This window comes from Poecilia latipinna, unplaced genomic scaffold (assembly GCF_001443285.1).
Source record: "Poecilia latipinna isolate Pla-1442-1.1 unplaced genomic scaffold, P_latipinna-1.0 Scaffold2590, whole genome shotgun sequence".
Taxonomy (NCBI): domain Eukaryota; kingdom Metazoa; phylum Chordata; class Actinopteri; order Cyprinodontiformes; family Poeciliidae; genus Poecilia; species Poecilia latipinna.
The window spans coordinates 1-24142 of NW_015115206.1; the positions used below are offsets into that span (position 1 = coordinate 1).

The 24142-nt window shown below is 40.7% G+C and overlaps 1 protein-coding gene across 1 annotated transcript; it reads right to left on the minus strand.

Moving 5' to 3' along the window:
- Window positions 1-553: 553 nt before the first annotated feature.
- Window positions 554-23393, minus strand: txnrd2.2 (thioredoxin reductase 2, tandem duplicate 2). Its single transcript, XM_015020471.1, has 14 exons — window positions 23291-23393; window positions 22061-22126; window positions 21918-21974; window positions 21688-21832; window positions 21213-21287; window positions 18659-18737; window positions 17329-17391; window positions 16371-16441; window positions 12438-12457; window positions 11909-12000; window positions 11643-11817; window positions 5564-5700; window positions 1690-1785; window positions 554-1144 (listed from the first exon to the last, which is right to left on the minus strand). The coding sequence occupies exons 1-14, from the start codon at window positions 23364-23366 to the stop codon at window positions 968-970; spliced, it is 1329 nt and encodes a 442-aa protein (XP_014875957.1). The 5' UTR covers window positions 23367-23393; the 3' UTR covers window positions 554-967.
- Between the last annotated feature and the right edge of the window lie 749 nt (window positions 23394-24142).

The window sequence follows — 24142 nt, forward strand, 5'->3', positions numbered from 1 at the left end:
ATCTCCTGGCTGAAATGGTCTTAAATTAGCTTTTAATTTTTGCTGACATCTTTCTTCTGATTGATCTGAAATGAAGTGGGCCAGCCAGAGATCCAGTGGGAGAATGGGAAGCAAGTAAGAAGGAGAAAATAAAGAAAAGGAGAGACAGAGAGGAAAGACACACACAGAGAGATGCTGTCTGACTATAAAAGATTATTTTTATTCTTCCCATAAGTGTAGACATTTTCAGCAGTGCCCTCTTGGACCTCATCTGACCCAAACTGTCCAGGTCAGAAGACATAAAGTCAGGCTGTACTCTTAGTGGTGACCAAGGTTCAATAAAATGGAAGTTACTGGAACACCAATGTCACCTGTGTGCGTTAAGCAGGTATAACCTGGAATATAAGGATGGCAACAAAGAAAGACCATTAAACCAACAGATCAACTACTTCAAGGTCAACTGAACGTGGCCGCTGCCAAATGCCCTCTGGAAAACGTCTTAGCATCAGACAAGAGAAAGACTGACCTGTCAGTCCATAATGACAAGACAAATTAGTCCTTCTATTTTATCTTCTATGTCTTATATTTTCCAAAGCCGTTTGTGGTTTCTGACCTGTAAAATGTGCCATATAAGTAGTTTACTTACTTACCAACTTAACTATGGCACCTTCAACCAACGTGGTAGCATCATGCTAAGTGGCCATTTTATTGCCAGAAGTGGTTGTGGGAATAATAAAGTTCTGCCTCCAATTGTTTGTGTTTCAATGGTGAAATGATCCAAGCCGATTCTGGAGAGCAACATTATGTTTTTTATAATGGAAGTTGATTTTTATTTAAAATGAATGAAACATGCTGAAAAGCTGGATCTCACAGCTTGCTGAGGGTGTTTAAACACGTAGGAAGGATGTTTATATTTATATATTTCAGACTATTTCAAATTTTGAGGCTTTTATGTTTTATGCATTGAAGTTTTTTTATGGTGTTATTATTAAATAACTCTGGTAAAAAAAGAAAAAAAAATTCCATTATTTAACGCTCCAGACCAGGGCGGGATGAGAATGACTGATCCCACCTCTATCCCGTCTTTCCCACGTCTCCTCTCGGCCTCCTCCTCTGACAGGCCGACGCAGCCGTACTCCAGAGGGGTGAACACGGTGGTGGCCACCTGTCACACACAAACACAATTGGGAACGTTTACACTTTGCCAAAACGGCCCCGCTCATTTCTTTCGGGAAAATCCCACGCAGCGTCTAATTACAAAACTGCCAAAGCGTCGCGTGCAGGTGGAGACTGCCCATGTTCATTTCGATAACGACAGAAATGCTCCTTTGCTTAAAATATTTATATGTGAAGATGAATTTTAAGACAAATACTTCAATACACACAGCTAAAACAAGCCTTTAATCTGTTTTGAACACAGGCGCTGTAATAAAACCTTCACTGCAACCCGCTGACAGACGAGTACGTATACCGAGAACGACGCAGGACGACGCCGTCGTGGAAAATGCTGGTACACTATGCTATGAATCATCCTAAAGAGAGACTAGCAGTTAGATGGAGGGGAGGCTCAGATGAGAGACCAACCAAATAACAGCCTCACATTGGCAGAAAACGATAAACGTAAAAAGCCACACGCGCTTGAGGTGCGGAGAGATGAAGGCTTTTATTACTGTTAGTGTGAGAGTGTGATTGTGTGTGTGTGTGTCTTACGTTGTCGTAGTTCATAAGGTCGGTGCTCTGGCCGGCGAGCCTGTGGGCAAGGAGCTTTCCTGCCTTGATGGCAGTAGGTGTCAGCTCTGGACGACCCTGAAGCAAAGAGAAATGTGAAGTTGCTCCAATTCATCTGTTGTTATATTAAACTTTTCATTCAACATATGAATGAAAAGTAACAACAGACCAATGCATGATCACAGATGACGGCGGAGAAACAGTTTTCCTGTAAAGTTGTTTCTCCTCACATTTAGAAACCAGTACATAAGGTTGATTGACAGCGCCAAGATCCTCCTCCTGGCTCTGATTGGTTGTTTTTGATGCATGTTTTTTCAGATGGCAACTCAGGGAGGAGATGGGGGAGATGGAGCTTTTCACAGGTTATCTGCCTCAAACTCTCACGACATGGCAGTTTTAACAAATATGTAAAAATCATACTATTTATAAAAGTTACACACTGCAGTTTTAATAATGTATACATTAGCAAAGGGTAAAACTATGATACATCAAAAGTTTTCACAAGACAACAACTTCATCATCCCAGACTCTGCATTAACTCAAAATACCCACAGAAAATGGCTTGTAATACATGTGTGACTATAGCAACTATGGAGTCTCAAAAGGTTCATTTTAGTTTGCCCGTCAGAAATGCAATAACGTTGATTTTGTTAAATTTTAATATCCTCTGTGAGTTTTGTTAAGATTTTCTGGACCATAAGTCTAATCAGTTAAAAAATTATGTCAGGTAGAGGGGAAAAAAACGTATGTATAGGTTTCTTTTTTTTTTTCCTTTCTTAGAAATGATCAACCTGAGTGGGACTTTGTTCATGTTGAGAACATGATCAGGTGACACTTTGTGTTCAGCTGCCTGATTTTAAACCGACTCACAGAATCTGTTGACCTTGGCTTGGAAATCTGACACTCTGCTGTCAGTGCTCTGCTGGCCTCGCTAATGTTTACTCCTTGATTCATGTCCATCAGTATGAAGGAGCATTTAACACATCAGTCAAAAAACGTGTCACAAAGAGAAGAAAAAAAACAAATACATAAAGAAGGACCAGCCAAACGATGAAAAAAAAAAAAAAGCGTCTTATAGTGCCAAATGTTATCAGCAGACAAAGATGAGACAAAATGCAATAGGGTTTCTAAATTATTCCAGCTGAAGAATCTGAGTCGGGTTTTTTGTAGAACCAGTTCTTTTTCTTGACCAGTTTTGCACATCCAGGCACTGGAATGTTTTAGCCTATTTTCCTTCATATAAACAGCGGATGCTCGGTCACACAAGGTCAGTGGAATCTCTGAAAATGATACTGGAATTCTTTCTGCAGAATTTCAAAAGGTTTTGGTCTGAAATCTCTCCCACATGTTTGCAGAGTTTTCTCCTGTGAGAAAATCTTCCTTTGACTTTCCTCCTCCTGATTTTTATTATTGGGGTGTCAGAGTAAAGGAGAATGGACATAGACAGCCTCATCTTCAGGTTGGATTTTGAAAAACATGCAAAATTTTCATGCTACTTCACAATCATTCACCGTTTTTATGTTGCCGTATCAGATAAAAATCCAAGTAAAATGCGCTGAGCTCCGTGGATGATACGTGATAAAGTGTGGAAATGTTCCAGGAACATGACACTGTGATCATTAGTAATTTAAAAAAAAAAAAAAAAACATACAACATTTGATGCATAAAACGATGTAAACAATCATTTCAGTAACTGCTTATTAATTCAAAGGGGTGAAATTATTTGGAAAATCTTTCCCCGTGTGTGTTTTTCTTTATTGTTTTGGCTGCTTGCCAACAGACAAACGCGTAGCCATGGAGACGCACAACCAACTGTGGCGTTCAGGAAACAGCAGTGCTGCAGGGCAGTTTTAAAGACACGACTTCAACTTGTTAAATCAGCAACACATCCTGTTATCAGCAAACATCTCCAGCGCCTCCGCACGTATACGGCGGCGCGCTGCGGCATTCCAGCCGCTGTTTGCAAGTCGGTTAGCATGCGTCACCATACTGCATGGAAGATTACCAAAAAAAAATAAATAAATAAATAAAAATACTATTCTACCAGTTTTTACCTGAAGAGGGGAAAAAACGCCTTTGCTGTTGGGAAAAAGCTGGAAGACAGATTGGAGAGAAGCACTCATCAAAGCTAGCCGTCAATCAAAGCGGCTCAGAGAATGTGTGTGTGTGTGTGTGTGTGTGTGTGTGTGTGTGTGTGTGTGTGCGTCATGAGACCTGGGAGGCAGGAAGGAAGCTCCTAGTTGGTCGTGGTAGAAAAAACAACGCTGACATGCAGCAGGTTTGACTTGTAATAACAGTGCCAGCTCCAGAGCTTCTACAATCACATTATTAAAGTTAATCCAGGTGAGAAAAAAAAAAAAAAAAACTCTCACAAGACAACAACTTATGAGTTTCTACACAAGTGATGATGAGCTTCGCTCATCCAGCTTTCAGCTCTTTTATTTTAACCAAAATTCCTTCTAATTTCATTTTTTCCCTTACAGTGTGCCAAGATATTGTGAAAATCTGAACATTTAACTGTTTTTAAATGTGCTCCCAGAAGGAGGTTAAGTGGCTTTTTCCCAGCTAGTTTTGATTGGTAAAACATATCAAGTAAAGCTATCACAGCTAGCCTAAACATTTCACCTGCATGTTTGTATACAGCAAAATACTCTGCATGTCAGCATGAAACTGGTAAGAAATGATTAAAATGAAGCCAAAACTAAAGGCTTCAACAAACGTTTGGAAAGATGATCAAGTTTTCAGACTGACTGGACACTAAATGCTTTAAGAAGTTAAAAGTCTTCACAGCCTTTTTCTGTTTTCTGACATGGAAACAGAAAACATCCATGTATTTTACTGCAATGTTTAAGGCTGCGACTAATGATTATTTTAGTAATCTATAATTCAATCAATTATTCTGATAATTAATCAGATAAAAAGAAATGGCACACTCTGCAGATTTTTAATTTAGACACTTAAGCCTTGTTTATACAATATAAGAAAAATGTTAAAAATCCAAATATTTAAATTCCTTTTTAAATAAGAATGTTAACATTTTATTGCCTAAATTAAAACAACAGCACTCCTTTTCGTGGCACATCTACAGATTGAAAATATTCTCCACTCCTTTTATACAAACACGTCGGTCAGGTGTGTTTCATGATATTTGTCTCCGGACTTCGACGGGATAAAACATTTCAGTAGCTCAAGCTTTATGTTTAAGAGTGTTGTCCTGCTGAAAGGTGAACCTCTGATTTCTGATTGTTTTCCTGCTCCTGTTGAAAGCAAACATCTTCTAAACATGATGCTGCCACCACCACGTTTCCTAGTGGGGACGGTGTGCTCCACTTGAAGTGCCATATTAGTTTTTCATTTTTACCCGACACAAATTACTCTCCAAGCAGGAAAGAGATTTTTTTTTTTCCTTCCGGGTTTGCTGCGTTCCCTACATGGCAAGCTGCCAATGATGCTTCTTCTGTTTCATAAATGGCAGATTTATGGAGTGCATGACTGATAGTCACGTTGTCATCAATCACCATGGAGTCCTTTGACTTAATTATTTGAAAATAAGTTTCCTCTTCCTTCTGCTTTCCAATTCAGCTGAACTTCTAGTTGGTCTGTTAGGGAGAATTCCCATAGAATGAAACTGAAGTTTGTGTTTTTAATGTTGCTGCACTAATAGCACAGTGAGACACAAAAGCTTTAACTAAGAGAACTATTTCCAGTTTTCTGGATGGGTGTGGCGTGTCATGGCATCTTGTGTATTTTTTTCCCCGTCAGAATTAAGAGTGGTAATTATAGAGTGCTCCTCCTCCCCTCATTGTCATCGGCATCATGACTGCTGTCAGGCTGGCGCCTGTCGACGATGGCCTACCTCGCCGATGTCTCCGAAAGCATAGACGTTTGGCACCGAGGTGGATTCGTCTGGGCCCACGACTATTTTCCCCGTCTCTTGGTTGAGCTGCACGCCCAGCTTGTCGAGTCCAAGGGTTTTGGTTTCGGGAGCCCTTCCTGAGGAGGAACCAGGAAAAGTGGAAATATGTCAAGAGCAGAAGGAGGAAAGTGTTAAAAACACATTTTTTTCTCATCTTGATTGTGTGCTTTGATTAAAAAGGTTTTATGCCCGTCTGTTAAATCGTTGACCAAACTATTGACCGTGTTGGCAATTGGGCTTGTAGATATGCAACGAGAGAAAGACGTGGACCCGACAAGATATTCCTAACGCTCTGAAACATCACAAGAGATAGTGACGGTGATTAAGCAACATCTGGCCAGCTGAGAAGCAGAAGGAGAGGGGAGGGGGCTCGGTTGGGATCCCAAAGACTCACGGACGTTCCGGGGTGCAAATTCTGACACTTTCTGGGCAGATGACTGATGGATGCTGTCGACAGCAGGTCTCCATGGTGATGGAGCTCGGAGCATGTGCTCCACCCTCCCGAACACGGCTCCTCACAACCTGTCTGGCCAGCATAATAAACAGCCGGGGCCCGAGGAACCCATGTAGATGCTATCGGACAGCAAAAACAACAAACCCCCGAGACCCCTCTTCCTGGCTGGAGCCGAAGAACAACGTCGACCCCCCACCTCCACCCCCAGTCTTCTCAGTCCTGGGCGGGTGAGGTGGGTGAGGGGAGGGCTTCAGGGAACTGTCTGGTTCTCTACGACGTGTGCGGGTGAGTGGGACAGAACACACAGAGAGAGGAGAGAGGGGAAGTCGGCCAGTCAGGACTGATTCCCTAAGGCTGGACTTGTAAATATTTTCCTGTCTTGTAAGAATAAAACACTGCAATGAATGGCATCCTCTCACTGCACTGGTGTTGGTGAACTGATGTGGATTTAACGTTTATAGATCTTTTTAAAAAATGTGCTCGTTATTAAAATGCATTTTTCTAAAGCTTCGCTGAGCAACGACAAACAATTTAAAAAATGTTGTGAGGTGAGATTTTTTTGAGCGCGTCCTCTCTAACAGTGTAGCAGCGTTGCTGTCTGAGTGCCAAGGAGAACTATGACAAGTTTACTTTCACAAGATGAGAAGAGAAAGAAGGATAAAGAGAATACAAGACAACAAGAGGGAAAAAAACAACAGAAACCACAACGACAAACAACACAGGAGTGAGCATTTATCATATAGTTTATCATTTATCGTGACAAATTTCTTAAAAGAATTTTGACTCATTATTGTCATGATAAATTCCACTTAATGGAATCCCCTGAAATTATGAGTAGTGTCGGATTTGCTATTTCTCCACAGTTTGTTCAATGAGACAGTCAATAAATATGTAAAAAAAGAAAAAAAAGAAAATATGATTAAGTGTAGTTACTGTGTTCAGTTTAGCGATATAAATATTTTTTTTTTGTGATGCTTATTTCCTATAAAAAAAACAACAACAAAAAAACAATTTGCATTACAAACTGATATGGTTTTCAAGAGCTCTGACTGCTGTGCCATGCAGTCACAGTTATAGTAAATAGTTCTTGTTGTCACTTTTATTGTTATCAGAATAGTACCGCAAAACATAGAGATAAAACTTTACATCCATGTCGCCCACCCCGAAAATTACGCTACTGAAAAACACAACACCAATTAATACAGGATGTATTTAGTGGCACCTGCAGCCCCAATGCATCAGTGAAACACCTCAATCCAAACACCTGTGACTGGAGGACCACAGCAGGGACAACTGCAGTCAAAATTCAGTCAAAAACTGACTGCCAATGTAATAACAAGGTCATAATATAGTATTTATTAGGCTGTTTTGCTGTTAAAAATGTGCCAGCTGTAAGACTTTGGTGATTAAGGCTTTAACACTTTCACACAATCCCATTGTTGCGACTCAGGCTGTACTTTTATACCTCCGGCCTTGTGAGAGCGAAGTCCCGACTTCAGACTTGGCACGGCTACTGATGCAGTCACACAAGCGGCCGAGTTGGCCAATCGGAACGAAGCCTGTTGTGACATTAAGAGGAAGCTAAACAGCCACAACAAACGTCTGCGAGAGCTGGAAGCTTATCTGATCAAACTAATGAACACAGACAAAAGGGAGAGCAGCGTGGCGGCAGCTTGTTATTGTTGGGGTGGAATGGATCGTGCGCACCGCCACAAGACGTGATGATGACGACGCGTTTCATTTCAAGCCAAAAAAGATTTTAAGAGGCAAAGTGATAAGAGGCTGCAGAGAAAAAACTGTAGCATCTATGGATTGTAATCGGGATCAAGGAAAAGGGAGGGGTCCTGGAAAGAACCGGGAAAGTAGCGTTGCAGAAAATTCAGTCAGCCGGTAGAAATGAGTCGGGAGCCCACTGGTACAGATAAGAGACGACCACAGACAGTTGGGTACTGTTGAGATATAAAACGTTGAAGAGGACAGGAATATGTGGAAAACCAGCTGCGACTCAGTGGTTTAGATAAATACGACCAGCTGGGTCAGACTGGACAGAACTTCAGTAGCCAGCTGGCTGGTTGTTTGGCGTTTGAGGACGCCTGCTGGTGTCCAGAGAAGATGGCTCCCTCAGTGCCTATCGTTCTGAACAAGGACAAGACGACGTACACCGATAATGAAGTGCGTCAACACTGTGTCCATTTAGAACACCACCAATTATGTCAGATTATGAATTAAGCTATGCTTCAGTGATGCATGTCTGTATGTCTTTCATTGAAAACAAAGCTTAATAAAAGCTGTTGATCCAGTCTAACACAAAGTGCTGAGATTCAGCCCAAACTTTATCAGCACAGTCAGTAAACGGGTGTTGCATTTACTGACATCGACACAATGTAGCAGCTGCAGTCACCTTACTGTATGAAGACTGGTTTCTTCTGAACACGGTTTTGTATCGAGTCTCCGTTGGTTCTTTCTCCACAGTTTGTTGGATCAGAACCAACCATGAAACGTTTTTTGTTTTTTTTTTCCAGCCGTCATCTGTGCCAGGACATTCTTGTAAACCAAATCATCGATGTGTCAAAAACATTTTCTAATGTGTAACTTAAATAAAGCATAAAAAAAGAGTGATGTTCAGGCAGGGTTTTATTGCGTACGGTTACTGTGAGGCGGACTGCGTTCTGGACCGAGTCCCAAGTGGCCATTTGGGAAGCTTTAGGAACTTCTACACAAACCTAATCTTTTTAGGAAGTCGACTCTTGTATAAAACAGAGAGGCGAATACCCTTTCAAAATAAGGAAATGGTGTTTAATGACATCCTTTGGCGGGGTAGAGGCCAGCGGGGGAGGAGACTGAAGTGTCCACCATCGTTACGCAGACAGGAAAGCTTGGAAATGTTCTGTTTCCTGCCGTGTTTGTGTGGCCACACCTGGACGGGCGGGGAGCGGCCGCGGGGTCAGGAAGGAGCGGGGGGAAAGGTGGAGGGAGGCGCAGCCATTGAGAAGGATGTGGTAGACAGTGGTGATACTGTCCCCCGCTCCCCTCTGGCCTTTAATAGATCCACAGGGGCCCCGGGACCCCAGTCTGGCTCCTCGATGGAGGCCACAGCGAAGGGAAGTGGCCTTGTGCTCGCAACTCCTGCACATCAAAGACGCGCACGCCGCATTGTTGCCGGTTCTCACCGAGCCGTATGGGAACAAAAACCTTCATATGGATGTTGCTGAGTCGTGGCAAGTCAGAGGAAGCTGCTGTGACGAAGTCTGTGAGCTTTTACAACTTTAAAGTGGAAAAAAGAAAAACTACTTTTATGTCCAACAGACAAAACAGAAAAATGTGTGTCTGTTTGATCGTCTGGAACCTACAAATAGGTTCATGATTATTGAACCTACTATATGCAAGAAATGCAAAACAGCCTGGTTACTAAGTTAGCTGGTTTTAGCATCAGTGAGGCATTTAATGACTGCAGGGGCATGTTGGCTGTGACTGGTCTGCTTCGTCCTGAAAAGTCCCATTTTATCTTTCATGGAAGTTGCTGGATTTAGAGATGTAGGCAGTCTACTGAAAATGTAAGGTAACTATTCTATTAGTTATTTATATCTCCTAAAGCAGGGCTGTCAAACTTGTTTTCATTTCAAGCCAAATTGCAGCACAATCTACTGATAAAAACAGCCCTTAAAAGCTGCTGAAATATTACTCTGTATTCCACTTATCAAAATTAGATCACGTTTAACATGATGCAATCTGGGAATATACAAATATGAACTGAACTGATTTGACTGATTAAATAATACTTAAGACACGACTCTTATTTTGAAGTTCTAAACTCTAGAGCAGGGGAGTCCAAAGTGTGAAGTAGGGTCATTCTGACCCATAGACAGATTTTTTTTTATTTTTTGCGGCCCCCCCAACTGTAATTCAAGAATGATACAAATTTGTCCCGTTCAGCACAGATGGTTGACTCAGATGGAGACCTTTAATTTGTAATCAGTGTAAAATAAAAAAAGAAGTGTTGGTCTTTTTATAACCAAGCTTGTACAACACATAGAGCAACGTTTCATCAAGCATCAAGCATTCTAGCCCAACCCAGACAGAATTTCGGTTTCGGGTCGGGCTTGGGCCATAAACCTGAACTGTCTCTTACACCCTGACTTACACACATGCTCTAAAATAAAATAAAAGCTTCCCGGTCAAGTTTCGGGAAGTGTTGCTTTTAAATTAGTTCAACACAAACAGACCTGACAGACGTCCCTTCCACTGTGAATCATTCTGCTGCCTGGAAAAAGGAGGAATGACAGGACAACAGAAAACGGACAGGCGAGAAAGAGGAAGACGGCCGCAGGTGACGGCGGGCAGAGGCGGCGCAGGCCCGGCGGGCAGTGACAGATGCGAGGCCGGTTTCCGCGGAGCTGGCACGGGGCAGGAAGGCGCAGAGCGAGAACAAAGAGGGGAACGCGGTGACCCGTGCCTGGGTGCATCCTGCTCCGTCCTGCTCCGTCCTGCCCCGCTCCAACCGGGGAGCCTGCAGTGAGCGAGCGACACTTCCCCTGCCTATTCCCATCACTCTGGCTTTATTACTTTGTTTTCACGCTCGATTCGCGCTGTACCCGCTGACACTGCACTTTGTAAGGATGACAAAGGAGCTGGTGGAAGGGGACCACAGAGTCACACTAATGTTTCATTGTAACATCAGTGGGAAATGATACAACGTGTTGTGAAAGCATCCATGCCCTCTTCATTTTTTCCCACATTTGCACAGGTTAAAAACGACAACTTTCGAAATGATGGCATCACATTGGCTCTTGATAACCATTGCTTAAAAAGGTAAAGAACCAACTAATACTTTTCAATATAGATATAAACAGATGCAGCTTTTATCAGTTTCTCATTTTTCACTTAATGTCTGCAACAGAATGACACCAACGCTTTCAGCTGTTTATTAGCTCAGGTTTTCTTGTCATTTGGTTGAAAACATGTGCTTTTTAAACATATTTTTACAAAAATATCAACATCTCATAAGCCAAATAAAGAATGTTTGGCTTTCTTTATTTTAAAGCCAAACATTGAAATAAAATGGAACTTCTTAAAAAACTTCCCCACAGCAGATAGCTGTCAAAAAGTACTTTTTGTCTTTTTTTTTAAATGTAATGTAACATTTTTGGCTGTAAATAACTTATTTAGCTGAGCTGAGGGCAGAAATGCCTCTATAGCTTACAAAGACTGTAGATTTCTTGCTCCAGTGAAGTACGATGGTGGAGGCATCATGCTGTGGGGATGATTTTCTTAAGCAGCAGATTGTTTCATATCATACTGACACGACATAGTGACAGTTTCAACAAATATGTAATTTTTAAAAAAATAAAAGTTACATACTGCAGCTTTAAAGCTGTTACTAATAAAAAAGCTTTCGGTGGAAGGATGTGTGGGGAAAAAAAGTCATCTTTAAACTGGTTTTGGATCATCATGCCACAAAGACGTGTGTCAACATTAAGATGAGCAGTTCTTGTGGAACAGCGTTGAAAGGATAAAAACATTCAATCACAAACAGATTCAGTAAAAGCCTCCAACAGAAGGACTCACCCACTGCCCACAGCACCGAGTCGAAGGTGTCTTTGTGCTCCCTGCCGGTTTCGCTGTCGTTCCACGTCACCTGGAGGGGTCCCGACGGGAGCCTGTCCACTCTCTGGGGAACGGACCCCCAAACAAACCTGGTCCCATAAGCTTCCATGTAATCCGTCACAAGACCCGCCATTTGCTGCACAAAGTGAAATGTCTGCTTTTAAACCGGACAAAAAAAAAAAAAAAAACCGCAGAACTTCAAAACAAGCAGACTGTGAGAGACGTACCCGATCGAAACCCCGGAGGGCGACGCTACGAACCATCACCGTGGTGTCCAAGCCGATGCCTGTGAGGAAGCCGGCACACTCCAGAGCAACGTCTGGGTTCAGCCAAGTTGAGGATAGCAGTAACTACGTTTTTTTCATTTTTAAAAAATAAAACGATCACATTTTAAATGTGATGGGTGAGTGACAACATGGTTGCTCTGGTTTCAATTCTTCCGTTCTGACCTGCCTACCAGAAATAAGACCTGTCAGAGGAATGTCTCTGGGAGGCTGTGATAGGCTACCGGAGGCCAGGTGAAGAAGGTTACAACCTTTGGTGTGATTGGTTTATAAAGGGAACATTTTCCCTCATGGGGTGAGAACGATCGTTTTATGACCAGAAAAAAATGCAATCAGTGCACCCCGTCTAAATAACAACGCTTTGTCTACGGCCCTATGTCGCTAATTCATCAAAATCTATACGATTTGTCTGTTGACGTCTGGCAGGCCAAGCACAAGAGCTTCTTCCTCCCCCTGGGTAGATGAAGGATACAGCTGGCTCCAACCACGAGTCTGCAACACAAAGACGAAGAAGCTCTCAAAAGAATTACAAACACAACAAGATACATTTCCATTTCTCCTCGGTGCACTTTAGCCACATGAAAACAACAATAACCCCGACTCGCACAGGTTTTCTTCCAGATCCTGGAATTAGAGAGGTGATGAATTACAAAGCTTCCTAACCTCAGAGGCGTGAAGAAAATGGAGGACGGGGGGAAAAACGCTAAAGGTTCACGTGTGTGGTCCGGGTGAATCACCGCTGTAATCCGGCAGTAAGATCAGCGCCGCTGATCCCCGCAGACGACGTGTGTCATGTTCAGGGCTTAAACCCGCATGTCGGCCCGCTAAGTGAAGTCTGTCACTCGGTCGCTTTCAGCGCAGCAAACCAGACTCCCTGCCCTTCCTCCACTTCCCCATAAAGCACCGCTTCAATTAGGATGCATTGAGAAGTGGCTTAAGAAAAGACGAGGCAGAGAGCTTTACCGTGATCCGAAACTTTCATCACGGAGAAGACGCCTCACTAGCCCACACCTTTTCTGGTTCAATGTGGTTCATTGTGTTTTATACATCCGCAAAGCTGCGACACACACCCTTAGTGATGGATTTTTATACTCTGCAGGGTGGATGTGTACCTGTTTTTGTTCAGGTGTTTGTCAAAACGTAACAGACAAGATGCAATCAAACCTGGGATTCAAGGATTCTTGTTAACTTGTTTTTATTATTTATTTACTTATTTGTCTAAAAGAGAGAATTAAAGTGAGTTCAACGTTGGCCTGAAGTCACCCAAAACCTCCCAGACTGCTCCTCACTGAGGGAGGTTTGTTCGGATCGGTGCTTCTCAGCCTTGGGCGGCTCTTCAAACAGCCTCCATCACTGATAGGCACAACATGATATTCTTGTGTATCTGCCTGTGAAGTTAGGAGGAGGACATTGTTGCTGCAGTCTGAGGGCAGCAACAATGTTGCTGCAGTCTGAGGGCAGAATGAGGTCAACGATTTTTATCCCACAAACGAAAGGCTTTTGTTTTTCCTCCTGCTGGTGTGAGATTCACATAAATGGTGAAATACGCAGATCTCAGTCTAAAAACTAAACTAATACCTGTGCTCTCTGTGTTCTGATCTGTGAATAAACGTGGATCTTTGTGTTAAAAAGCACATAATAACAAGAAATCAGGGATTGTATATTTTGCTTTGATTGCCAGGTCAAAGGAAAAAAATGCAATAAGTGAAAGGCGACTTTGTTTTCCTGCTAACTAGTTGCATCAAAATCAGCCACATCCAGTAGTTTCAACCAACAGTCGAGTTACAATAAAAAGAAGGAGGTTAATGGGGAATAAAGTAATTCTTTAAAAAGAGAAAAAGTGGAATGTGTGGTAATGAAACCATTTCATTTGTCCCAGAGAAAGTTTCTTCAGTTTGGCTGTTTTTTTTGGGGGTTTTTTTTATCTTTTTATTTTTTAGCTCATTTACTCGGTTATACTGTATAACTCACTTTATGATATTTGATGAGCATGTGTCGTATTCTTTCATGCATTTTCTGCTAAAGGTTGGGGTTTGAAACCAAGCCGGTTGGTGCTGGACAGATTAAACATGTTTAGTCTTTCAGTTCTTAGTCATTTTTTTAACTTTTGTCTCTCCCACCAAATGGGCTGCTTACAGCAGCCTCCTGGTACAACCACTTCCTCCTGGCACACGCTTTGTGTTTTCTCCTGATGGCATGATGAAGGGAGTCAATTCTGGACCTCAGTGCCTAAAGCCAAATCTGTCATTTACTTGTGTGTGTGTGTGAATGCTTGAGGGATCATTAGACACCCATCCCTCACCTGTAACCTCACACACCCATCCTGCCTGCAGAAACAACTCCCTGGACCTCACCTGCATAGCTGATGATGGCTTGACAGACCAAAACAGCTTCGTTTTGAGCTTTGCCTCAGAGTTGGAAGATCGTTTCTGGAAGGATCCGCTGCTGAAACGCCGCCAAGCAGCGCCACTTCTGCCTGCAGGGGGGGCAGAGCGCTGCCCTGACCTCCACGCTTTTACATCAAAGCACTTCCTCTGCTCAAGTGCTCTCAGAAACGTCCTGACTAAGTGAAAGCTGCAGTGATGCTCGGATGTTTAGGAATTCATCGTATTTTAAACACTCAGCCCCTCTTTGGCTTTTCCATGTCTTGTTAGCTTAATGTAGCAAAGTTATGTTTTTTTTTTTTTTTAATCGGATTTTTATGTAATTACAAAGTTGTGATTAACCTGTTTGTCGCAAAAAGCAATAAATCAATTAATCGCATGATAAATTAAAAACAAACTCATTTCCATTTGCATGATTTATTATTTTTCTGGACTGAATGACAGAATTTTTCATTCTGATGTTTTGGTCTCAACTAGATGATTTTATTTGCTGTCTTCATAATTCATTTTATTTGTCGTTCCTGTTGTTGTTTGCTTATTTATTGTGGATATTTACAATGTTCCAAATGTTAATAAAGTTTAGAATTTAAAGTTTATTGTTCTTTGAGAATTCAAAGATCTTGCGTTATTATGCCATTACCATCATGTTACTTGAAAACGGTCCCAAAACAACATCATCATTTATCGTGAAAACATCTGGGATAATTTATCGCCCATCAGAATTTGTTGTTTTGACAGGCCAACGTAAAGTTGAACTAAAACGAAATGTGGATTTAAAAATATTTCTCAAACAAAAATCTGAAAAGTGTGGCATGAAAATGCAGTATTCCAATTCTTTTTTGTCATCTTCGCTCAAAGTAACTCAATCCAAGTCAGATTAGAAGGAGAGTGAACAGTGAAATTCAAGTCTTGCCACAGATTCTCAGTTTTAGACGCTGACTGAGTTTTTCTGTCACATAAATATGTTCTGATTTCAGCGATGGCTCCATGTTTAGGGTCTTCCTGCCTCCAACTGGTTCTCTTCCAGCCCTACATGTTTAACTCTGGTTAGCTTCTTAGTTTGCACTGAAGAAATGCATTCCCACGGCATGAGGCTGCCACTACCGTGTTCCCCTGTAGGATTTGTTCTCTAATATTAATATTCTCTAATGAACCTGTGAGGCATTCACAGAAGAGCTGGATTTATACTGAGACTAAATTACAGCGGCAGGTGAGTTGGGAATCAACTGCTGCAACAAAAAAATTTAATTAAGGTGCACCAGAGTTTAAAGGGGCCGAATATAAAGCTGTACCCCACCTTTCAAATTCTGATTTGTAAAAACAAAAGTGGACAAACCAGTTCCCTTCTGCACAATCATTTGCCACCTTGTGTTGGTCTATTTCACAAAATCATAATATAATGCATGTGAAAGACGCTGAATGACTAAAAGCATCATTAAATTAGTGAAGATTCTCAATTAAACAAACTAAAGACTAGTTATTTAACTGCCAAATTTCAAAAAGAAAAAAAACAAAAAAAACAATCAGAATGCTTTGTGCTTCCTTGTCCTCAGGTACGGACAAATTAGATATACAAAGTGCTTAAATATCAATATGCTTATTTCCTTCTATCTCTCGTCGCGTCGCAAACAACCTCGGTAGCCCAGATAACCCACAGGCACCAGTCGCCGTGCGCGTGACGTGCCAAGAGGAAGCGTCAAGGAAAGCCCAATTAACCAGGCGATGACAGCGGCTAAATGGCTGGATTAAAGGGCTTGTTCTGTAAAGGTCAGGATGCACGCAGCTAATCTGAATCATGAGGCGAAGACAGGCTGACAGGAAGGCAGAAAAACAAACCACGCGTCCCTGATGAATGACGGTGCTGCACGACAGTGGGACGTGCAGCGTCAGCGAGCAAAAAGGTGCCGCGGGGTCGAAGGGAACGTCGAAAACCTCACAGTTAGATGGTCGGTTTTCCTCAGCACTCCAAAGCCGGGCCGTTAATTAAGGCTACTTTAGTGGCTTGAGAGAAGCAGGCTTACGTTTTTCCAGGGGACTGCTTCAGCCAGAAGACGTCGTCGCTGGTGATGCCGTGCTCCACAGCTCCAGGGATCTGCAGCGACAAATAAAACTGTCCATAAAACTAATATAAGAGAAAGAACAGAGTTCCCTCTAAAACACGGTTATGGCAGCTTTTATCAGCTCAAACATAAGGCTTTTTAAGACCACTATGAATGAAATTTAAGACCTGTATCATGACAAATGTACAAAATAACTTTTTTATGTTTTATATAGTCGTAGTACCAAGGTTCTTTTGAACAGAAAGATTGTATCACGGTACGGGTCAGCAACAGAAGTGAGTCAATGGTGAAGACGAATGTGTCATGATCCGTGTTTCTGTGTATTTAGAGTTTTTTGTCTTCAGTTTGCTCCCTGTGTCTCCGCCTCTGCGTCTTCCCCGTTGATTGTTTCCCAGGTGTGTCTCATTCCGTGTATGGATCCTTCATGCTGTTCCCCGTTGTTCCATACTTGGATTAATATCATTAAATTCATCATTTTTCACCTATCTCCTGGGTCCGCCTGCGTTCATCCTCACCACCTCAACCACCACTTCTACGAAAGAATGTCGTCCAGCCAACTGGCAATAAACCTACACTTACCAATGATGGATGCAAAAATGCTAGCCAGTTAGCAAGGGTATATTAGCAGCTGGTTAGCGGTAGCCTCAACTGCCTTGAGTAGCAAAGAAAATGTCCGAACTCGACTCAAATGTTGGCTTGATGGAAAAGTAAAGAAACAAGAGCTAATAGTCCTGCTGCAGCAAAATGTAAGGCCAGAGATTAACATATTTAAAGCCAACTCACATTTTTAAAAATTTTATTTAAAGGTCTCAATTTCAGGTATATAAATTTAAGATGTTCCAATGATGCACGGAGACCCTGTAAGCGTCATGTTTTGGAAAAGTGTCCATCAGGCGACAGGAACAGTTTGTTTATTTACCTGAGTGGGGTACTTTGGTCGTCCACCTGTGGCGATCACAATGTTCTTGGCGGTCAGGACTGTCTGCAGGAAAGGAGAGGGAAATGTGAGGTAATAGCTTTTGTTCATATTCAGAAACGGCGAGGAAACGTCAAATAAAACTGAGCGGTCTCTACGGCGCTGTGTGGGAAGGCGGCGACGGAAAAACTGTGAAACCGGTCAAACAATGCAGACGGGGAGGCAGACGAGCATCCTGGGATTCTGGTTCATGCTTTATTTCAAAGAAGGATCTTATGAAGAGGAAGAGAGAGGCTAAAAAGCTGTGAGGGGGGGAAAAGCGGCAGATATTTTTAGCTCCTTAGCTCTGCCGCGAAGCAGTTTATTTCTTTAAAATGAACTTTGGGAATTCAAAAAAAGCAGAGTTTAGTAAAAATACACAATTTTAAGTGCATAGAAAGAAAACATTGATCTCAATGTGGCACCAACAGTGTTACAGATTTTTTGGTATTATCATTTTGTTATTACTTTAGTTCATATTCAGTCTAATGTTAATCAATAGTTAATCAACATTCAGTCTATAGATTATTAAAGTGTTCTCTTCCTTCTGTGTGCATAAACTGACCTGGAGGCTCCATCTGCTTGTTTGTCTTCATGTGAAACAGTTAACTGTTTGTTTCCCAGACCTTAAATTATGTTTCCACAGGTGCCTCCTTATCAACCAGAATACTCAGAAACTGCCTGTGTGCAGTAATATTTTGTCTCTGCTGTCTTTCTTCCCTATCCTCCCTCTTTTTGCTTGATAATAAAAGACAAGCTGTAACCAAGGGTCTTTAGAACGCTCAGTGAACGGCTCGGAGGAGCAGTTTGCTGAGTCTTCTTTTGCAAAAGCTTGGTCAGAAAACTCATATACGTCGTCTGTGGTTCTTTTATGTAGGTTCGAGAAAAATACCTATCAAACAGAGAAATCTGTCACATTAATATCTTCTTGAGCCAATAAAACAAAGACTTCACTCAGATGAGAATTCACTCAGGAAGATAGTTTGATGCAACTCATTTATTTTAGTGCTCAGCTTATCGTAGGCTTTAATCACATACTGTGTGAGTTGGTGGGTTTAGAATGCAGGATTGGTGCAGCTCACACATTTTCACACAGCTTAGGTTTTTAAACCACAGAGCAAGCTGGACTCTGAAGAACATGCCAATGTTTTTTTGTTTTTTTTTATCCGATGAATTGGAGTAATCCACAGAATAATATATTACTAAAATAATAATTGGTACCATAATTGGGCAGCCTTTCCTGTTTTTATGTGAAAAAACAAACAAAAAAACCAAACAAACAAAAACAGCCCACCTCCTTTCCTGCTTTGCTCAGACCTCTCACTGTGTGTTCGTCCAGCAGACTGCCTTTGAGGTTCAGATATTTGACTTTCCTGCAAAACACACAAAAATATCACTAGTAATTCATTAAACTTTGAAGAGTTAAGAACAAGTGAGGCTAACGAGACATGCAAGAAAAAAAAAAAATCTATATAGTATATCAGTTTTATTTTTAACAAAAAAGAAGTCTCAAAAAGCTGATTCCAAGTAAAGGATCTCATTGGACGGAGGAGGTTGCCGCCTGCTCGCCCTCCAGCAGCCACTCCATCAACATGTGGCTGCAGCCCCGCAGGTGTGTGTGAAACACACACATGTACGGCCTTGAAGAAGCTCAAGTGATGACAAAATCGGAAGAAGAAGAAACAGAATCGCAGTTCCTTGACAGGAAATCAACAAGTGAACACGAAGTTCCCGAGAAGCACGCCGTCCCGTGGTGGAGGCATGAAAAACACGTCGCATTTTGATGAGCGCCGACGTCATCAAAATCATCAATACATGTTGAATATTAACTATGGTTCATAAACAACTCTAAACAGGTGGGTTTTAGTCTCGATTTAAAGTTTGTTCCAGATTTGTGGTGCATAGAAGTTGAATGCTGCTTCTCCGTGTTTGGTTCTGGTTCTGGTTCTGGTATGAAGTGTCGGTCTGGATGACAGACATGCACCAGTATCAGCTGGGAAAAGGAACCGGGCTGTTTCCAGTTTGATCGGAAATCAGTTGGAAACTCAATTTTCCGATTGTAACCTGCATTTAGTCAATTAGTCAAGACTTTTATTTTTGCGGGCCCACTTCCTGTTTTGCCCGAAACCTGCCAACTTATTTAAAGCCCCGCCTCCAGCGCACAGTTGAACTTCATCACCTGTTCCACTGTGATTGTGGCTGGCTGGTTGGCGTCTTCCTGACAATTCATCAAAATCTTTGCATCCACAGATTTGATCTATTGGTGAGTTGTTTGTGGGATAACACTATTGGTTTAGCATGAAATTTCTGCTCGATTGCTCATTGGAGCGTTGTTTTGTTAGAACTGTCGGCGTTTGTTACCCGAGCCGTAACCGGGATTGAAACAGCTGATCACAGCCTAGTACGCCCCACTCTCTTCCCAAAGGTAACATGATTGCTGGTTTTGTGCAAGCTCTGGCACTTCTTGTATTGATATGATTAAAATAGAATGTAGCTACATTTTAATTGATATTGCACAATATATTTTTTTTCCTTCACTCTGTTTGAGTATTTGAGTTAATTTATTTTTCTTGATTTTGAAAGTGAACTTTGATTTCAACTTTTCAACTTTAAATTGATTAGTTTGAAATACAATTGATATTCTTTGTTTATTTAAATTATGGTTAATTTAACCTGACTGAAATGTTTAGTTTAATTATTAGACATTTAATAATTGCATTTGAATTTGATATTTATTGCATTTGTATGTTTGCACATAATTGTTTGATATAACACTTAATGGGTTTTCTGGCCTTTTAGGTCTTTTTTTTATTTTTTTTTTATTCATGATGGATCAGATCCTCGTCTGAATCCAAGGATGGCGAGCTAAGGGAAAAAGGACAAGAACTCTATGATCAAGGAATTGATTTATTTTGAGTTAATTTGTCTCTCATTGTGCATTTGTAAATGTCTGTTTTTTTATTTTCTGTCTTTTCCCAAATCACTAATATATGCACCAAAAACTAAAACCATTGCTTCATGTCTTCATTTCACACCTCAGGCTCCTTAAAGAACCATCTTCTGATGCTGCTCTTGTAGCCGCAGTTAGCTGCATAGCCCATAACTGTTACACGATCAATGAAAGAACCATCGCTAAGCGCTAACAAGTTGTGCTAACCGCACCACCCCTTAGTGTGGAGATAGATACTAGACTGAAGCAGCTATTTTCAGTCTAAGCAGGCTGTTTAGAAAAAGAAAAAAAACAACAACAAAAAAAAAACAGCAAAATAAAGAAGACTGATAAAAAGTAACTGAATTTTTGACAAGTCAAGGCATGTCTGTGATACATCCAGTTCAACATCCAGCTGGATTTATATCAGTGTCATCTGTTCTTCTTTAGAGCTTCCAGCCTGGGTCCAATCTCAAAGTTTTGGCATCTAAATATCACAAATTCTGTTTTTATTGTTTGTTTTTACAAAAACTTCTCTGCCAACGTGATGTCACTCGCAGGACAAAATAAACATTTTGAATGCACCTCTTTTATCCTAAATTAGAGACATGGGAAACTTCTAAAATCTGTCCATGCAGTTCAAAAAACATCAAGTAGTCCTGCGTCATTAAAATTTTAACCTGCTGCATTAAAACTACAATTAGATACATCTTTCATCTCTAATCTATGGTAGATTGTTTTCCACATTTTGGGACAATAAACCGACTTATTTCATGCCATTTCGTCTCGTCTCATAAATGTGTTGTCTTATTCTGTGATTAACTCTTATTTCAGCTGGTTGACTAATTTAATTCAATTAAGCAGTGAAAGAAAAGCCAACGGGTTCATTGGAAAGGAATTTAGAGTCTCTGTCACTTACTTGTCTTGGAGCTGGACTCTGTGGCCCCAGTTTAAAGATCTGACATGATTCTGAACTGCCTCCGCCATGACGGCCCTGGAAAACATGAAGACATCACCTCACATCAAACACATCTTCAACTGGACTCAGTGGCTTTTTTGAGAAATTTATATTGTAATAAAACATTATGCTATGTTGAATTTCCATTCAACAAAAAATTTAAATTTGAGATGAAAAGAAGACAAAAAAATTATAGTTAGACTAACATAATGCTGCAGTGTTTTTTTTCCCCACTTACACCACCAGATGGTGCTATTAGCTAACAACAGTGAAGGATATTTAAGAATCACGCTCTAACAGTGAATAAAACACCTTATAGATTGTGAATTATCCTGGTAAACATCTACTAGTTGGACAGAAGTAATGGAAGATTTTTTTTTATTAAAAAAAAAAAAATCATTCAAGACAAAAAACATTTCTGTCAGACTCGGCTCACCAGTCATGGCGAAGTGTCTCTGGCATCTGCCAGCCGTACTTCTTCGCATCTTTGACTGCAGTACCAAGGAGAGCGGCCTGATGCATGAGCTTCTTAGGAATGCAGCCAACGTTGACACACGTGCCACCAAGACCCCATTTTGTTCCTGTTTGGAGAAGCAGTGGCTACATTTTAGAGAACAAACCCTCCATATTGGTGGGGGGGGGCAAATGGTGTAGAATTTATTTCACCTTTGGCAGACGGTTCAACATAATCTAGAACGGCGACTTTCTGTCCCAGCTGTGCCGCTGTGGATTTACAGATTTAGACAGGAAATCAGATCAGAAATCTGACAAATGATTGAATGCCTCAGAAAATGTGCTCAACAGCTTACCTTCTTTGGAGCAGGCCAGGCCTCCAGAGCCTCCACCAATAACCACCAAGTCGTAGTCATACCTCCCTGTCAGATGATACTGAATGATAAACTACCAGAAGCTGTCACATAACGGGAACCTTTTTCATATTTTTCCTCATGCTACGTCTGCAAGCATCAATACATTTTAATGGAACTTTATGCCACAAGCCAGCACAAGTAAAACATGACACAGAGGTGGAAGAAAAATCACCTGTGCTTCTTACTTATTACTTCTTTCACAATAGTGGTAGAAAGTTTGGGAAGTGTGGCGTGTGTGCACTGAGCCACATTTAATTCCTATTTAGTAAACATTACATCAGGTTTCAATCAACAACATATAAAAATGACAACTGCATAGTTTAGCTTGTGAATCTTAAGCATCTAACACATAATGTACAAGGACTTTATCTAGACATTTGGATAGTGTGAAGCCATTCTTAAAATGTAGACAAATCATAATATGACATTTACTTCACAATAATATAACTGTTACAGCTATTTATTCTTTAGTTTTATTACTTTGTATTTTGATTACATTTGTTCTTGGTTTACTTTATACTTCGGGGTTATTTACAAGGTTTATTTGTACGTTAATAATTGTTTATTTTTTCAGTTTTTTTTTTTTGTCTGCTTTTTTGTAAGATGAAGGAAGAGCTGCGGGGGCATTTTTCTAAACGAAGCATAGATTCCTTTTCTTGAACTTCACAGATGTGCTTTACTTTATGTTGGTCTATACAAAAAAATAAATAGATGCAACATGAAGGAAATGCAGACAAGTTCTTAGAGTTTAGAAAGCACGATATCACTATTAGATATGACCACAATCTCAGACACCAAACTTTAAGAATTTTTAAATGTTAACAGTAAAAATAAATAAATAAATAAATAAAATAACCTAATCTTGTACGACAATAAAGGTAATGACAAATAAATATGCTAATAAGAATACTACTGGTTTGCATACAGACAGGCGGTAAAGTAATGCAACGTTTGCACCAACCTAAAGCACTAAGCAGGTTAGTATCTTAGGAAACTGGGTTTTTAAAACACTATTTTAGAAATATTAGTTTTAAAAAAGGTTATTACGTAAAGGCAGGCGAAGTTACATTAAGCTCCCGAAGGATTTTACAATTGAAGAGTCCCTACGTAAACATCGAAAGGGTCTATTTAGTCTAAACGAGAGCTTCTATTTAATAGAAGTTTCATTACCTGTAAGGTTTCTGGTGAAAATCGGCAGACATTTCAATCTTTTCCACCGGTGTCTAACAGTGCAGAGGGCAGCCATGATGTTATTACAAAAGGACCCCGAACCGGATATAGGTATCTACAGAATTGCCTGGAATAAATTACTCTAAGAAAAAAGGTTTAAGATCTCGTTGTGTAACAGTCTCTCAATAATAATAATAATAATAATAATAATAATAATAATAATAGTAATTCGTTATTTCTACATAAATGAAAACAATTCCTTGTCGTATGTAAGTGTATTAGATTGTGGGTAACACGAGATCTGTTGGTTTCTAGACCATACCGTTTTTGTGACAAGTTTGCTGGAGGTTCACGGTATTCACTAGTTGTCTGTCAGATTTTAGCAAAACTTAAAAGGAAGGCCAAAACATCTAGAATTCACAAATCATTGACCACAACTACAGGTCCATAAATTTCAAAGGAACATTTTTTTTTCAGTAGCTTAATTCACTGTGAAACACATTGTGTATGAGACAGGCATTTATTACTATTAATTATGACGATGTTCTCCTTAAAGCTAAATGAGAACAGCACAGTTAAGATTATAGTACAGCACAGTCCTGGCTGTATTTTTAGGGCTGTTTTTAGGATTATGGTCTCATTTTACTAAAACACCTTTTTCTGTGTCTACATCACTCTGGACAAACTGCAAACCAGACTAAGTGTGTCTTTCTTCTTGCCACTCTTCCATAAAGGTCTGATGTACTTTTTCTGTTGTTGAGTTGCTCACTTGGTGGCAGGGATAGTCCTAACCTGTTTGGCACCCTGGGTCAACCACCTTTTCGCTCATGCCACCCTGGTTGGTTGCCCATT